The sequence below is a fragment of the Teleopsis dalmanni genome, chromosome 2 (genome assembly GCF_002237135.1).
Source record: "Teleopsis dalmanni isolate 2A chromosome 2, ASM223713v2, whole genome shotgun sequence".
Classification (NCBI taxonomy): domain Eukaryota; kingdom Metazoa; phylum Arthropoda; class Insecta; order Diptera; family Diopsidae; genus Teleopsis; species Teleopsis dalmanni.
This window is the reverse complement of record NC_051847.1, coordinates 145,021,790-145,040,749: the sequence shown is the minus strand read 5'-3', so window position 1 is coordinate 145,040,749 and position 18,960 is coordinate 145,021,790. Positions and strand designations below refer to the sequence as shown.

The window sequence follows — 18,960 nt, the reverse complement described above, 5'->3', positions numbered from 1 at the left end:
GATTTCTACAGTCATTCGACAACATTTAGATACTTTACAGTACTAAAAAAGTGATTAATGTAGCCGAAATGATGTTAATGAATACGGCGAGTATAATGAGTTTAGAGACAACTCACTAGAGACAACTTGAAGCTTGCAAATAATTTCATACAGGAGGGCGGAGGAGAAAAGTGTGATTATATATCTTCAATATGTTTTGACCAGTAAGACAAATCTTTTATAAAATTAAACAAAACCAAAACAAATGTTAAGCCTCGAGTTTTACTGAACGTAAAGTTAGCCTCGAGTTAGTGGTTAAACGCTTTCGGTGCATTGAAAAATGTTTAAGCTTTAAGCTGTCGCAAGTGTGTATATATCTATATAATGATAACAGGTAGTATAGTAGTGTCTTATCTTGAGGTTATTAAAAATTGAACCAAAAACAGCTCTCGAAAATGGGACTAAAAAACATTTGACAGCTCCAGATTCTGTAAAATGCAGTGTAAAATATACGCCAATATTATCTGTTCGTGCCTTGAGATAGGTAAGAAACTAGTGCAGCACCTACATTAGGCTTGAATTTAACCTAGTGAGGTGTGAGATCTTGAATCAAAGTTATGGACCAATGTTGAATGGTTTATTAATAGTACTCAAAGTCTGCATTTTTTTAGGATTATTCATCATATAAGTTGTTGTGTATTATTCTCCATTTTAATAATATATGTATATTATTTTAAAAAAATTAACATTGAGGTATTTTAAAATGAACTACAATGTTTTCGAATTTTTTTAATTTTCAAATAAATAAGTTGAATTATCTTTTAAAATCACAAATTAAACAAGAAAAATCTACTCATTTAGTAGTGAGTGAGGCAGTGAACTGAAGTTTAGCATTCTATATAAGTACCAATCCATACAAATGTTATATCAAAAAATATAGTAAGAAGTATTGTTGATAATGTGTCAATAAAAAAAGTTTTTTGATTATTACCAGGCTTAGGTTGTTTATTTAACACATAAAATTATAAAAAACTTTTTTTAAACAGGCTTCTAAAAAGTAGTGAACTATAACAACAAAAATTCATTTTTTTTATATTATTTTATTTAAGTCATTTTTTGGCTGACCATACAGCTGTTTCGAGTATTGCCAAATACTCATCATCAGTGGTCTTGAAAATAATTTTTGCATTTAATTATTTGTAAATAATTTTTTTGAGACTGCAAGTACCAGCGCTTCTTAACCAACTGACCCAAAGTCATACTTGACTTTTAATTTGCTGTGAAAGTTTTAATATATTAATTATATTTAACATAAATTAATAAATTCAATTTTTTTTTTAAATTTTTTTTTATAATTTTATGCATTAATTAAACAACCCAAGTCCGGTAATAATATAAAACTTATTGTAAATTGGTCGTTATATCAATTAATTGTGAATAAAAAAATACATAAATTAATTATAAGATAATTAATATAAGTTCAGTAATTAAAAAATGAATATTTATAATAACTTAGCATTCAATTTTAATTCCTTCTAATGTTGAAATTTTCGAATGTTATATAAAGGTCTTAGTTTCATATACGCGATTATTGTTTTTATTTGAAATTAACAATTACACATTTTAAAGAACTTTTAAACTTATTATCAAAAAAATATCTATATATAAGTGACATCTTAATAAGATTTTTGTCTTAATAAGATAATAATAACATTAATAATAATAAATATCTTAATAAGATATAATACTTATTTATTGTTTTGATTATTATAGTGAAATTTGTGTTCTCTTTTACGGTTCAAATTGCAGCGTTTGTTTAAATTCTACTTTTTTTATTTATAATATTTTTTAACTACAGTACTTAGTATCGTTATATGTCGTAATTATCTTAATTAATGCGTATAAATCACGTTACAGCTCATTTCTAAAAAGTTTGATTAAAAAACTTATGCAGAAATTGCTAAAGTATTGTACAGCGTCCTTTGTTTCTATTTGATTGTGAGAACTCAGTACCGACAATGCCGCCCGTACTAGTACAACCCATCAACTCCCGAAAGACATCTCCTATTTTGTAGTTGAATCTAGAGAGATAGTTCGAAAGTGTCGTTTTTGATTACTTATTTTTTATTTTTGTCAATTAAAACTATATATTCAATGAAATTTACAAATCTTTGTTTCAAAATAAAAAGTTGCAGTCGTTAAAAGTGTTTACTTACTGTGCCGAGCACTCGACGTAGCCACAACGCCAGTGTTTGCGCACCAAAGTGGAAATATCTTTCAGCTCCTATTTTGAAGTTTCCCAAAATAAATTAATAAATTATTTAAAAATATTATTTTGGAAACAAAATGTTATTTTAATTAAATTTGCTAAACTTGTTTTGTTTGCTTGTTTGTTTATTTTAATTAAAATTTTTACCTGGGAGTTTGCTTGAGTTTCGGTAATTGTGTCGTACTTGTTGCCAACTACAATTATGCTAAAGTCACGATGGCTGAAGCTGTCCAAAATTTGGTCTCGCATCGAGCGACAGTACTGATAGCATTAATTAAAATTTAAAATTGTTTTATAATATTAAATTAATTTTATTATACACTAACAATGTGAAAAGGTGAAAATGGTGTTAAAATAAAACAGCGGGTTTTTATATAGATCTTTAAATTTTAAACTAAATGTTATGTTTGAGATAAATAAATAAAAATCTTAAAAATTAATATTAAATTAAATAACCGCAATTACTAAATAATTACAATATATAAATAAAAAAATAGTAATAATTAAATAAAAGTAAACTTTATCAATGTGATTAAAATTTATTAATTATTAATACATATACATATAGTAATATATACATATAGTACATATAGTAAGTAAAACAATATGCATTACAAAATGTCCCTACAAAAAGAGTAGCTTTGAAAAAATAAAGAATAGGCGAACCCAAAAGTTAACTTTCAATTCGTTGAACTTGTGTTTCCAAAAATAAAGCTGTAGTTTATAAGCTCGTTCTAATTTAAAAGCACGGCAAGTGCTTTAGTTGGTGTCACTAATTAAAATAAAAATAAGTGACAATAAAACTTGGAACTTGAGCATTGAAAGTTTGTGCAGCCTTGGCTTCTTGTGGATAAACACGATTAGTCATCGCTTCTAATTTGACAGGCACGAGTTCTAAGCCTGGCACTTGCAGTCCAAACAAATTATATACGGACTATAAACTAATTAAATAAAATTCGATTATTTCCAAAGACCACTGATGAAGAGTACTTGGCAATACTCGAAACAGCGTTGTATGGTCAGCCAAACTTCAATAAAAAATTAAAATAAATTTTTGTGTTTGTCCTTTATTTCTTTCTTTGTTATTCAAAAACCCCTCTAAATTAATAATGTGATTGAAAGCCCACCGTAAAGTAATGCAGAATCAAAACTTGCCAATACAATTTCGATCTTTAAACATAGTATTTAATATGGTTTTTTGTATTCTGAAAGTCTAATGGAACGTATCTAAATATGTCCAACCCATCGTTTTTTTTAGATATCTTAAAAACTATAATACAAAGACCGCCTTTTAAGTCCTGCGGCTAACATAGAAAATACAGAGGTTAATCCGTATAAATTATTTTATTATTTTTCGAAGTATTCTGAATGATGATCAATACATTTTTGCATTCGATTAAATCGATTTTCGACACAGTTTTGTCATTCCGTCACGCATTTTTTTTTACCTTTTGGGAACAAGAACTCATTGGGTGCCAAGTCGGAACTGTAAGGCGGATGAGTGATCAATTCAACGTTTAGAGCGTTCCAAAACTTTTTTATTTGAGCTGGGTTTTCACACAGCTCTCATTGTTGTGGTACGGTTGGTTATCCTCAATTTTCCAAAGACTTCCGGCAAGCATATGTTTGTGTACCATTCAGTCTTCAGCCTTTTAGGTTGTTCAAGTGGTACAGTTGCGACAGTATCGAATTTTCTGAAAAAACATGCGATAACTTACTTGGATATGCTTCATCCGTGGACAACTTTTGTCGCGTTTTGCTCACTTTGGAAGACTTTGGAAGTTATAATAACTTTTATGGTATTAGTAAAAGTGCCGACTAAAAATCGAGCATTTCTTAATAAAGTTTTCAAAGCTATACTCAAAAAATGTATATCAGATTTTTTTAAAATAATTTTATTACCAACAGCTAAATGTTAAAGGTTAAAAGATTTGAGGCCCTATGCTCCACTTAGGAGAGAAGGACCGCAGTAAGTAAGTAAATAAAATATTAAAGGTTTACTTAAAAAGAATATATAGATAAAAAAACTAGAAACATATTTTAATGCAATTTGCAGAGGTATGTGATTTGTACTTTACACTGAATATCTGTTTTGAAGACAACTCTCTAGCACGGGACTATGTTTAAAGGTAATAAATTGATCATTCAAAAATAGCGACTGTTTCAATAAATTTGTTTTCTCAAAGAGCTTAGTTAGGCAAAGGACTGATGGGTCTATATGAGAATGTGATGTAAAGTTTTACTCTAATTTGTGAAATATTATAATCAATTACGTTGCACTCGGTTGGAAATGACCGAAATTAAAAGATGGCTAAACAATATCTTTGGTTGTAATGGGATAGTTAATCATTTGTGCACAAGAAAGATCTTGAAGTAGATTATGATCTGCAATGGCAGAGTTTGATTGAAAAATTACCCTTAAGTTACGTTAAAAAACATTAACATTTTCTTTATCACAACATTAATTGTTATGACATTGTGATGACGAATACATGTATGGTATTTTTAAATTCTTTGCAAAAAGCTTTAATTAGCATAAATGAATAATCAAAATCAATTAACTTTAAAAACAGCCACTTATTAATTTAAATTCAATTTAAATAAACTATAATCCATTTAAATTAATTGTCCTTTTATATTAAAAAGGATACAATCTCAATAACATTTTCAGAGCATTTGAAACAAAACAAAACTGAGTAAATAAAGGAAATAAATTTATTTATAAATAAAAATCATTTTAAAATGTTTGTGTAGTTTTAAAAAAACAAGCTATTTAATTGCAAATTAAGGCCCACTCACCTGAAATGTTTCCAGGTTTCCCATATCGAATACTAACACATATGCATGAACTGTTCGCAACCCCAGCGGATGTCCGTTGTTCCACTCAGCAAAGTTATCAGCCGGAAATCGTTTCTGTTTTAATTAAAGAAAAAAAACACATATAACAAACTTTAATAAAACAGTTAGTTAGATACTCGTATGTAATAATAAAATGTAAATCGAATATAAAAGTTTATTTTTGTTGCAATTTTTTTATTATTACAAACAAATTTTTTAAATTAAAAATTTCAGAATTTAAGTTTGGAAATTTTATTTCGCTAAAATGAATATTTTGCAAATTACGAATAAATTTTACTCCAAAAGTACTTATTGGCACTTCCATAATGAATAAACCATAATGAATATTACATTATTAGTAAATTAATATTGTAAAAAGATAAAAATTCATTATAAATGTAAAATGAATATTTTTATTGGTGATTTTATATTTTACTTAACTTTTTATAAAAATTTATAGAATTGAGAGTTTTGATAATAAGACAGTAAGAGTATTTGTTATTTATGTAGTTAAAAATTAAAAACTTTTTCAGTGAGAAGAGAAATTTTATTATTCAATTAATTAATATAATTGAATTTTTAGCTAACCATACAGCTGTTTCGAGTAATGTCAAATACTCATCATCAGTGATCTTAGAATTATTTCTTATATTTAATTATTCGTAAATAAATTTTTGAGACTGCAAGTATCAAGGGTTGTACTTGTGTCCTGCCAAATCTGAAGTTCAGAGTCAGTGTTCAGAAGCAAACTGACCGTACTTAACTTGTATGTTCCAACTTAGAATTTTATTAATTTGCTATAAAAGTTCATTAACGAATTTACATGTTGTGGTTTATTAAAATAAAATCATAAGCCAGTTGTGGAATAATTGAATTAATTATTTATAATTTTATTTTTAATTGTTAAATTTTAATACTATTTTTTTTGTAGAAGCAAAGACTCTTCTTACTCTTCGAAGAAATTGGCTTTTTCGAGTTAAATGATATTGTTATATACCATGTTATCAACACAAAAGTACAGAAACAACATTTATTTCTACTGTTGCAGGTATCAGTATTTATATCTGTTTATAAGACGTTATATACGATGATTACGTATAATTTTTTATTTTTCAAAAACATAATCAGGTAAGTTATTATTATGATATTCAATATAGAAGCTATTTCTTTTATGATTAGTTGAAGTTTTGCGTAAAACTATATGTAAAACATTTGAGCTCAAATAATGGCCTTTTTCTGTATATTGAAACAGAAAAGGATAACGACTCCCCCAATAGGTAAGGGAAAACCAACCTGACAGTTCTATAAACTTGGCTAGGTTCCTAACATTACAGGAACCTGACAGCTCGGTCAGGTCAGTGAGAAAAGAAGCCCAGAAGATTTTTGATCTTCTCCTAGCTAAAGAAGGACACTGACACATGAGTTGGAGCACGGTCTCCTTCTCATCTTCAGAGCTAAAGCTTCAACAAAAGTCATTGTAGCCCAGTCTCATAACATGCCTCCCTATTTCACATTGTCCCGTCGTGCTGAGCTGATTTCGCCTTATTTGAAGCAGCCACGTAGACCAAGTCAACGTGGATATTTGACAGTGGGGTTCATCAGCCCAGTATTGCTTGGCTATGCTCAGGTATTTTTGTTTAATTTGCAATTTCACTGCAGCAAGTGGAATGCCAATATCTGAGAAGTTAATGTCAGGGCGAAGAGTTCCTAGCTTGGCAAACTGATTAACCCTACAATCGCCCGAGATATCCTTATAACCAGAAACCCAAGTGAGTGTAACCTTAAGAATGACAAATTAGTTATTTTCTAAATATTATATTTTCTTAAAAGTTTTATTTCTTCAAGAATCAACAGAAGTGACCAACTAATACAGAATTATTTCTTATTTTATTCTGAAATGTTCTTTAAACTTTTTTCTCATTTTTGATTTAAGTAACTTAAATAAAAAGTACTTAATTTTGTACCACTTATATAAAGAAAAAAAAATGTTGGAAAATATCAAAAAAAGGTAAATAAAAGTTAATTTAAAATTAAGTGCTTTGTGTGGGTTGATGTTTTTTTTCCAAGTTTACACAAAAGAACATACAGAACTCAAATAAAAATTACCAAATTCTTATTTAAACAGTATTTTTGATATATCATTTCATTTCGGTATCATAAACTTTTGCCGAACATCTGTAATATTCTAGAGTGCACCTCCTTTTAACATTTATATTATTTATGCATAAACCTTTGTAACTGTGGTCTGTTTGTCGTATATAAAAAAATAATATTGTCCTGTCATATTTAAAAGTACATTGCTGCTGATGTTTTCATATGTCTTTATGAACAAAGCTAATGCTTCATATCCCGTTTCATAAGGATTTATAAAAATAAGTAAAAAGTGAAATCTCTGACGAAGTAAAAGCGAAAAATATGGCAAGAACATAAAAGTATATTCACATTTTTAGAGCTGCCATATGTGAGTATAATATGTATCTAAACATTCTAATGTTCTCGTATATTATACACGTACGCGTGGATATGTATCTTCATACATATATAAGTAAAGATTTTTTCTTTCTCTATTGATATACGAACCACAGTGACCTCGACCCCATTATTTATATTCTTTTTTATGTGAGAATTTCAATAGTTTTTATGGTATAGAAAATTATTTACAGGTATGTAGGTAGTCTGAAAAGTTGTAAGTGAATTTTTTTAAATTTTCTTTAAAGTACATTTTTAAATTATTGTCAATTATTGTCATGCCGAAAATAAATTTTTAGTCATTATACTATTTTATTTATTTAAATAAAATATTCATATTGAATGTATCTGATTTAAAAATGCACATTAGGAGTAAAACTAAAGATTTTTTGCAATTCTTAAAATTTCGACTGATTTTTTAAATATTCTGATCACGAGATTGTAATAGATGAATATTGTTCTAAAAATTAATTCGATTCTCGAAGCAGACAATTTAGTATGTAGCAAATTCTACTAAATTAAGTATTTAATTTATAAAGTGTACGTTTTAGGATCTTTAGGCTTTTAAATTGAAGAAATGCAAACTCAATTTGAGCGAAAAACTTAAATACTTTTTTTTTCTTCTATTTATTCGTAATTTTAAAGCAATAGTCACCAATTACTATTTTGATCAATAAGCCGTTACGGAAAAATATTTAAAACTATATCTTAATGTTATGTCCTGTTGCACACCGAAGATTGAAATAGTTCCAGCCTTGTCCACATCGATCAATGAGTACACCAACTTTAACCAAAAAAATGCCTCACCGGTTGTAAATCAAGAGATCGGGACATCGCGTCAAAGCTTCATTTCTGGGGACCATATAGTTAACAATCACTTTCTTTAATAACTCGTTGGTTTCTTTAACAATACAACATGTGGCACCGCCTCATTGAAACAAAAGCTAGTAAGGCACAAGCGTTAAAGCACATAAAGTTGCACTTTGTAAGCATGTTTTACTTAATATTTTTTTAAGTACATATATAAATACTTAATATAATTGTGTAGACAATATTTAAACATTAAATGAAAGAATAGTGTTGGTTAGTTTGGTGTAGTAGTAATATTCTATAAGGGTTGTCTAAACAGAACCCAGAGTTTTTAACATGATTACCTGCCGTGATACCATAATGCTCTTAACTAAGTAACGGTATAATGCGTCAATAAATGCTTCATTGGAATTTCAAGGAACTTTGTTAGTGCCAATTGAAGCTGTACGTTTGGATATAGTTTTCTCCTTGATGGGAAGTGTAGGCTATCTAATACCTGTGCTGTTCTTTGAATCACCTAGTTGGAAAATGCAACTCCATAGTAAATAAAAGTAAATGAACACATTTACTGGATTTACATTAACATTTAAAATGCAACGCATTTTGTCCCCGTAACTGTAGAAGTTGATTAAGAGGCCAATCTGCGGGCTCTAACCCTAGATATTCATCTCTTATCGGATACCGCAAACAGTACAAGGTGGAGACTAATAGATATTAGTCACCTCTTCTGACAGACACGCATTACCGCTGGAATATTGTAAATTCTATTCTGAAGAGGGAGTTTGTTTTGACAACAGGGTTAAGTTAGTCTCAATTGACAAATTAATTTTAATCTATTTGAATACCGATATGTTGAAAACAGTGTCTATAGAAAGAAGTCGTTGTATTAGAAAGTATTATCTTGCCTAATACAATAAGCCTTATACTTTTAAAAAATTTTATTATAATTTTATATTATTAACATCAATATTAAAAAATTGTATAGATTGGATCCTATTTTAGAAGCAATTTATATTCTCAATTTGAAAATATATAGTTGATGTGTGTTAATATAATTAAAATTGGTGTGATTTTACTGAAGGAAATTGTAATATCACTTTTTATTTAATTTTTTTAACTTTGAGGTACAACAAAAATAAGAAAATGTTATATATATCATAAGATAAACAAATGAAGTTTCTGAACTGTTATATATAAAAATATGTAGTACTGATTAGATTACCTTGTACCTGATGTCTTCCTTCTACGTAGCTTTTTGTTCAAAATAATTTTATAATTTTAACTTAACGTTATTTATAACCAATTCAAATAGTTCCATGTGAATAAATCTGTACAATATTATCACTTATTATTATATCGTATTTATTTACTTATGTATAACAAAACATCTTTATTTTCAAAATGCTTTAAGCAAATACATTAAAACTATATTTGCCACAAATCCCTTTAACATAGCCCCTTTTTATTACACTGGCCGAGGTTCGGATTTTTTTTATTATTAGTTATACAATATAGGTATTTTATATATGGAAGTCGCTCATTTCTGTTAAAGCAAGTGATAATATTTCATTTCATTCGCACGTACATCATCAGCTATGAAAATATATTTACGTGATGTACGTGAAACAATGAAAATGTGCCATTGAATTGAAGGGCTATGAACATAATTTATCTCTCACGGAAGGCGAAACGAAAAAATTACAAGACCATTAACAACAGAAGCTAAAAAACACTTAAGGTGCAATTTGAATTATGTTGGTGAGCCAAGTGTGTATATTTATGTGAAATCCAACAATGCCGGTATTCGCCGGCTTTTCCACAACTAATATGCAACAAGAGGTCTAATAAAAAAAAATGGTACCAAAAACAATCCTTCAGAGTATTAGGATACAGTCTCGCGTACTCATTGCCTCATGGCTGCCGTTTTGAGGAGCTAAAAACGTACGTGGCCATCATTTTTTATAACAGCGACTTTCGAGTTGTAAAAATGTATCTGAGCGTGAATTTATGAACAAAACAAAACGAAACAATAAATGTGATAAAAAAGAAAAATATTTACAACAATAAAAAAGTGCATATAAAAATTAGTACGACAGTAAATGTAGTATAATAAAAAAAGGTGGAATGAAAATAATCCAAAAATTTACACTGAAATGAACAAGATGAGACAGCTTTGGACGTTGGTAAATCCCTACACAGCAAAGGGACAAAAGAAGAGTTGGGGAGTAGAAAAAGGATGTTCACGCTTTCCTTTGTCAGTGTGTTGATGGTGAAGTCATTGGTACTAAGATACTATTGAAACCCCTCTACATAATACAATGGCACATCCTCAATTTCAGCATTATTGCAAAAATTGTACAACTAATTTATTGATGTTATTTTTGTGGGTTTTTATTGTTGATTTTATGCTACAAAAGCACTTTAAAAATTTATTCACTCAGCACTACAATAAAGGTGCGTATATTTATTACATTAGATTAGAAATAATTTTGTTTAACTTTTGTAATCTGTTTCTAATATCAGATCAGCTTTATAATGGTCAACTATAGTATAAGGGTAAGGGTAAACAATCTTTCTAGAACTTTGATATTGTAATAGAGAATGTAATAGCTGAAGTTTTAAAATGTGCTTGCATTTTTCTTGTATATTAATATTTATATTATTTGAATTAGTAATTTTAGCGACTAAAGCCAATTCAACTCAGAGCTTCTGTGTTATAAATGTATGTATATATATTATACATTAAAAAGTCACTCCTCATTGTTGTTTTTGTGTTAAAATATTAGTAATTACAAGTATACAAAATAATTAACGAAAATTGATCGTTAATTTTTTTAAGATGTAGATATTGGTTTTAATGCAGTATATACGTCGTGCAAAAATATTGGGATTTATAAAGTAAAGTACAAAAAAATTATTAATCAAGCAAAATTAATTTTGTTGGCTTTAGGTCCAAACAATTGCCTGCGTTAAACCTAATTCTCTACAAATTTTTTATAGGCTGATTAATGTAGTAACGAAAAAAATTATTGACTCAGCAAGCAAATTGAACTTTAGCACTATTTTTATTCTGTTAACGATGCGATGTTAAAATGCTTAATTTGCTTTTAAATTCATTTTATTTCATTTTATTTTCTCTTATATTTAAATTTTTAAAATTAAAAAACCAAAAAAAAAAACTAAATTTGGCTGAACAAAATTATTGGCACAGCTAACGCAAAAATTAAAGAACAAATTAAAAAAAAATATTTTCGATAATAATTAACATTTAGTGGCCAAACTCTTCTATTTAATAATAGCTACTATTTGGTTTGGAATCGAAGAAATCATTTTTTGTGTGGTTTTTGGTCCAAGATTTTGCCACTTTTCAGCAATGCCACCTTCAGTTCTGCCTTTGTTGTTATAATGGGCTTCTTTGGTCGTCTTCTTTGTTAAACATAGACATTTTGAAGTCTCATGGCGCTTTTACTCGTTTCTCTGTCATTATTGCTGGTATTGTAATTTATGTCGTTTTATTATTATTACACTTAGAAATATAATTTAATTGATTTAACCAGATTTTAACTAAATCTCAGAAGATATGAAAACCAACACATGTTGGTTTTCATATCTTCTTCACCAAATGAGTTCAAATTTTTTTAACAAAATGATTAGTTCAATATAATAAGTATGTTGTTAGAGCTTATTTTTCTAAGTGTACTTTTGATTTTTTTATTGCTCAGTGTTATATAAACATATGTGTTGAATTGGGGGCTGTTATTTTTAAGTAACACAAACAATAATTATTTGCATTAACAGTACAAATATTTGATAGTTACTTATATAAGAAGAAAGATCTGGCTTTAAAGCTAATGATAGTATGCTAGTATACTGATTATATCAATATACTTTATTATTACATTACGTTATAATGATAATAAATTTCTGTTTTTTTGAGATTGCATGGAGCAGAGAAACTATTTCTGTCACTTTTTTTTTATCAAAACCGCAAAGCATATTTTTTACTTGAGTTGGTATGCACTTATACCGATAATTTTTATGAGTTGCTATGAGATATTTTAATATTTTAAAATCATTTACTACACTTTATAATATAATAAAAAGTTTTTGTTCTCTTTAGGGTATTTTAAAATTTTATATTTACAATTTATTATCTTATAATTTCTGTATTTATTTGTGATATTCTGAAAGGTCGATGGAGCCATACAAATTTTAGCATATTTTTCATTATTTTTATTAAAATTTCTCGACTTCGGTTTTTCTTTTGTATTCGGGCATTTTTTCTTCCATTATTGAAAGTTGGTAAAACAAATTGCACTAAGCATTTAACTCACTTGCGTCTCTTGTCCATTTGGTCCATTTTTATTTGCATTTTATGGTTTCAGAAAATCGTCATTTCCTCTTTCATTCTGGGTATTTTCAAATTTTTGTCCAATATCTCAGTCATCGTCTTTATTTATCTGTGGTACCATTTTTATACAGCAGCAGCTGTAGATTTTCATTTTGTCCTAATTCTTTTTTTAGGCGCTACATTTTTTTGCGATTCTCTCGATTTGATACAAACTTCATTATTATATTATACTAAACAATCGATTTGTGTGCTCCTTTTTATTTAAAATTTTTTTTAGTAAAAAAGATTCACGAGTTGCTATGCAACTACTCTACAGTAGTATAAAAAATCTAATGTTTTTTAAGATAATATCTTAAAAAATCTTAAGATCATAATAATCTGATTTTGAGAATATAATTTTTTTCTAGTGTCTCAAAAGAAGGTCGAATTTTTTTCTTTTGCTATTATATAGTAATCAAACACATATGAACAAAATCCATAAAAATCAATTCATCGAATTATAATTTTTTATTTATTATCTTCATAAGTTTCGAGAATACGGAAGAGATATACGGCAGCTTTTTAGCGTTTTAAACCTTAAGACACGCGTATAATTAAAATGTTTGAGAACACTTTATTTAGATTTTTATTTTTTTTAGGTAAACATTTTTAAAAATAGGTATTTAAGAGCACAATTTATTCATTTTGATACATTAATGTAATAATATACTTTTCTTTAATATCAAAAATGCACACCTATTAGAAATGAAAACATTTTAACTAAATTATTTACTTCTTTACTCGTTTTATTGAAATATCTAATAAATGCTTTAAGCGTAATCACTTAATAAATATAGAGACGAGCTATTCTAATAGCTATTTCCCAGTGTTATCCCAGTGTTATAGTACCCTGTCACCCGGTCTTCATTACGCACACGAATAACATATTTGTTGAAACCAGACAGATTTTCGTTCTTTTCTTATCTAGTTTAGGTGTCAGGATCGTAGCGACCCTACAGTCTACGCGATTAGTTCATTATTTATTCATTACCGCAATGGTGAGTTATCTAATGTTCATGAAGTTATATAATAAAAAAATATATTAACTTATTTAAAAGAATTTAAATTATTTTATATATACGTTGAGTAATGGTGCAACTTTCAATTACTTATTGAAATACTTTTATCTTAATCATTTTTTTAAATGAAAGTATTTTTACAGTAATAAAATATTCAATAGTGACAGCTGTCACCTGCCAGTTGATATGTCGATTTGATATTTGCTTATCTACATTTTTTCAATTTCAAAGGGAAAATAACAATTATAAAATACAATATAAGAAATTTGGTTAAATTAGCATTCGTGAACCAAGACTTAAATAAATGTTGTATTTTATTATATTTTATTATTAAGTTTTATTAACAATAAGTTTTGTTCTTAATTTTGCTAGATGTGTTGAGGTTTACATTCCGTAGGCATCATAACACTTAAATGAGTTCAGATATGCGTTGCAATGGCTATTGTTCCTTGATGAAAAATAAATAAGTATAAATTTGATTTTTATTGCAAAATCGAGTTCCTCAAGAATTTTAATGGAACTGCAACATCCCCTAAATTTCGTAGAACAAGCAATATATTTAGAAGTGATAGTTTATATTTTAAAATTTTGATATAGTTATTATATTATATTATCATTACTCAATTCCTCAAAATGTCTAAAATAATGGTTATTGTTAAATAAAACATTTGTAATATCAGGAAGTTATAATATCATAACTTAACTTAAATTATTAAAGAAATACTTCCTTATATTGTATTCATTAATTATTTTTTTTAAGCGTGAATTTGTTGTTGCACCAGTTTTTTAAAAAAAAATCGGGAACTATTAAAATAATTAAATTTTATTTTCTTTCATTGTGAATTTAAGTTGAGTTGAGAGCTGTTTTGAGTTGATAAGTCCAAAAAAGAACAGTAAGCATTAATGCCACTGCAAAAACTATGTAGGTACAAAACAGAAATAACCACCAAGCAAAAGCAAAGATTGTGCCTCGTGAACAGCAAGCAATAATGTAATTGCAAAAACTATGTACAAAACATAAATAACCAAAAAAGCAACAACAAAGATTCTGTCTCTCTTATTATATGAGTTTGTGTAAGTGTAAAATTCATTTAAGTGGACAGTGCAAACATGTAATGTTATTTGAAGTTAAAAGGGTTTATTTAGTCTATTTGAAGATCTGTTACCCATTATGATGTCCTTGAATTTGAAAGGTGATTAACTAAAATGTCTAAAGACATTTTAGTCAAATGAGCTTATAAATTTAGCGTTATTCGTTACTCCACTGGTGGATCTGCTGTTTCAATAGGAAAAGCTTGGTGATAGTCAGCTTAGTTCACTTATTCATTTAGACCACAAAGGTTCAAATGGTGTTATATCACTGCATAACACAAGACTGTCCACATATCCAGGAATACAACAAATGGAGATATTGTAATGTTTAAGTTTGAGCAATTTGGCAAGTAATTTTATTATAATTTTCGAAAGAGTAAGTTAACCATTTGTAAGTTGATTATTCAAAATTGAAATTTCACAAATATATTACTGATCTCCAACGTAAGTATTTATGTGAAGTGTATATCAACAAAATTCTTTCATTTCACAATGAAAACATTTTCAATATCTGATTTAATTATCTTAATAAATAGTTTTGAAACATATTTTTAATATTTATTTTTGGTATTAAATAATATAACAGAATATAACATTGCGTTATTGCTAAATAGTTTTAACAAATCATTATAACTTCATTAATAAAATAATTTTCTTTAAAATTTTTTAACAGAGTATACTGCACATACCTCTACATAAAACATGTTAACGACGAACCATACATTTTTTATCTATGGTACTTATGTGGTGACTAACTCCTAAATTAAAACCCACTGATGCATTTGACTTAGTTGGCTTCATCAAACAGTGTAGTAACGACAACTATTTTTTTTGTTGAATTTTTGGTCAAATTTTCTTTACTTTTAGTACTACTATACACTTTGTTTGTTTTGGTAGATATTTAAGGGTCTTAACTGAGTATTTCAGTGTGGCTTTAATCAACGACTTTGAGTGTACATCTGTGCGTTGTTGACTTTTTGTTGTTTTCACTTTGACGACAGTCTTATAAAATTGTCCAAAAAAGAGGAAAATAATGATAGAGAAAAATAGAGAAAAAATATGCCAACTGTGTTTAATCCCTATGAATGTGTAATGTTGCATAGAAAATGGGAAAGTTGGTATAGAAAAATTTTAAAATACAGTATTTTTGTGGTACTTTCCTTTTTTCCAAAATTTTAAATAAACATAAATGAAAACAGTTAATAAATAAAGTTAATAAAAACTTTTGAAAATGAGTAAATTATTTTATTGTAGTGTTTTTTATTTATTTTTTCAAGGTACTTTAATGGGAAATCAAATGTTATTGTGGTAAATACTTATGTATAACTGCCCGGAAATTTGTTAAATAATTTAAAATTCAAAAAGTTTATGCTACTTTTCGAAATAAAATATAAAATAAATTATATTGATTAAATTACAGGTTGTTATGAAAATTTTATAAAAGAGTACTTTTATTTGGTATTAAATTTTATATTTTATTTACCTGATTATTATAAAATATATTCATTATTTGTTGTATTCAATAAGTAGTTTGGTATTAAATATGCCTTTTTGCACCTGAACAGAAGTGAATGAATATTCCGACAAAAATATACATTATTTTAGAAGGCATTTTCTCTAACGCTTTCCATATACATGGACCTCTTCTTTATGTAAACATTAACAAAATTTATACTTTAAGACTTAATTAGCCATGATATTAAAGTTATTTGTATGCATTACGTTTATCATCAATTGAAAAATTAATAATACTTCTTAATTTTATGTAGATTTTGTGAATTATTGATATTACAAATACATATACAAATTATATGTGGATTTATAAATAAATCATGAAACATACACTTTGTAATCGTTGGTATGTTATCCTTATAATTAATTACATTACATTCAATATCACTAATATGTTATTATACAGAAAGCTATCTTTGAAACTGTATCTAAATCTGTTGTACAAAGTACAAATATTCAGAGCGTAAAGCACGTTATTGTAATTTAATTATATGCAATGAGTATTCTGACACACAATTATAAACAAACAATATGTACACTCAATATTTACGGATATCATATTTATATAAATATGTTAGCTAGTTTGTAAATAATTATTAGTTATCTACATAGCATAAGCTCCAATTAATATTTGAACGTTATATACTATAGGTATTTTTTATTAACACATGAAATTTCATGTGCAAGTATTATAAATACAACAACAGAATGTAAAAACACTAATTAAATCAATGTGAAGAGTGTTATATATATTTACATATAATATATATTATTGTGAAAATATAATAGTTTTATAAAATTATTATATGTAATATAGAAGTTATTAGTATTTAAAATAATCTCGTTATTACAATTATAAAGAGAGGAATTTATATCGCGTTCTTAGGATCTATTGTGCCGTATACTTGGAAAGGTCCCATCAATTTAATAAATTTTAGAACTTCTAAAACATTATTTTATATATTCTTTGGTGTAAGGCAACTCCTAAGCACATGCTTTGTGCTTTCCTATTCTTCTTTACAGGTTTCCGAGTTTATTCAGAAGTTCTACAATGGTAGAATTCATATTATTTTTTTTTGATGAGGTATCGTATAACATTCCTTATATCGACATAGGTCGGTACTTACAAAACACTGGATTAGAAAATGACATAGAGCTAGAGTGAAATTCACCTTTGGAACTCCTGTAGATCGTGTTCGTTATTGTTTAAGAAAGGATCATGTGAAAAATATGTTGTTTACTGGCTTATCCAGATTTAGACTTGAATTCATCAACTTCATAACACCTCTACATAGAAACCAATAAAATACAATTCGTTTTGTTTGATAATTCGTCGGCGTGCTTCTATAGCTTTTCACAAATCAATAATAAATGTGTCATTAAAACGGCTTTGTAGCTAATTAAGGTGAATTTCACCTACCGTCATTTCACCTACCTAACCTTTAAGCATAGTGGTTGAGTTGGAGTGAGTAAAATAATTTGAAAATTAGACAGCTAATAATCAAGTCCACCAAGATTTTTAAAAAGTTAATATAACGTTTATGACTTTTTTTATATTGACTTATAAAATCTAGCAAAAAAAATTTTGTATCACTCTATTACAATGTAAGGATTTATGTTGAGGAAACTAAGTCACTAGTTTTAGTTTTTAGGTCAGTGGCTTATATTCTTACGAAACATTAAATCGTTAACTTAAGTTCCATGTGTAGATGGCTTGACCATGAGACACTTATTTTACGACTTTAAAACAAATCTTTAAAATATGGCAATTATTTTAACAAATTTTTTTATGGCATGACTATTTGGACTTTAAGTTTTTATCAAAATTTGAGAGGAATACTTTTAACGCTATACATTAATTTATGTATTCAAAAAAAAAAAAATATTTATGTATTCAAATTTAGTTGAAATTAGTTAATTATAATAATGTGCTGTTATATATAATATAATAATGTGGTGGTTAATAGATTATAGTATAGATAACTTTTGTAATTAAATTAACCCCAATTACTAATTCCAGGTAATTGTAATGTCGTATTTGTGATGTAATTAGTTTTGCACAGCTCTAACCTTTAGTTAATAAGAGTCGTTCTAAACTGTTTTACTGACGAAAGCACTAAATAAGGGACTTTACATTATTAAACGCTAATTGTTTAAAAATTAGAAATCTTGCTGATTAATGAGTATGAGAAAATTTTCCATATATTGTGTTCCGATTTCACTGGCTTTGTACTAAAAACACAATTACTTGAATACTTATACGCCAGTACTAAACACTAAAATTTGCAAGGCTTTTTTAAGAATTGAATGAATTAGGAACCTAAAATATATTTTTATATATTTGAATTAAATTTTATATACAAATATTATTGAAGTTATAGCAAAGTAAAATGTTTTTTTTATACTTCATACGTACTACAAGTTTTAATCGAAATCTGTATATAATCTGCCTTATAAAACTATGAATAATTCGAAATAAATTCCAAAGTTATTTTATTACTTTAAAAATTTTTAACCATTGCGCAGTTTATATTCAATTTTTCAATTCAAATATTCAATTTTGCATAAAAATGAAATAAAAC

At 27.2% G+C, this 18,960-nt stretch overlaps 1 protein-coding gene across 1 annotated transcript in view; it reads right to left on the bottom strand.

Moving 5' to 3' along the window:
* Positions 1–1,884: 1,884 nt before the first annotated feature.
* Positions 1,885–18,960, bottom strand: part of LOC119682908 (ras-like protein family member 10B) — a 68,756-nt gene continuing 51,680 nt past the window's right edge. The window contains 4 exon segments of the mRNA XM_038096451.1: positions 1,885–2,060; positions 2,196–2,263; positions 2,396–2,509; positions 5,048–5,161. Coding sequence (XP_037952379.1) covers positions 1,940–2,060; positions 2,196–2,263; positions 2,396–2,509; positions 5,048–5,161 — 417 coding nt within the window. The 3' untranslated portion in view covers positions 1,885–1,939.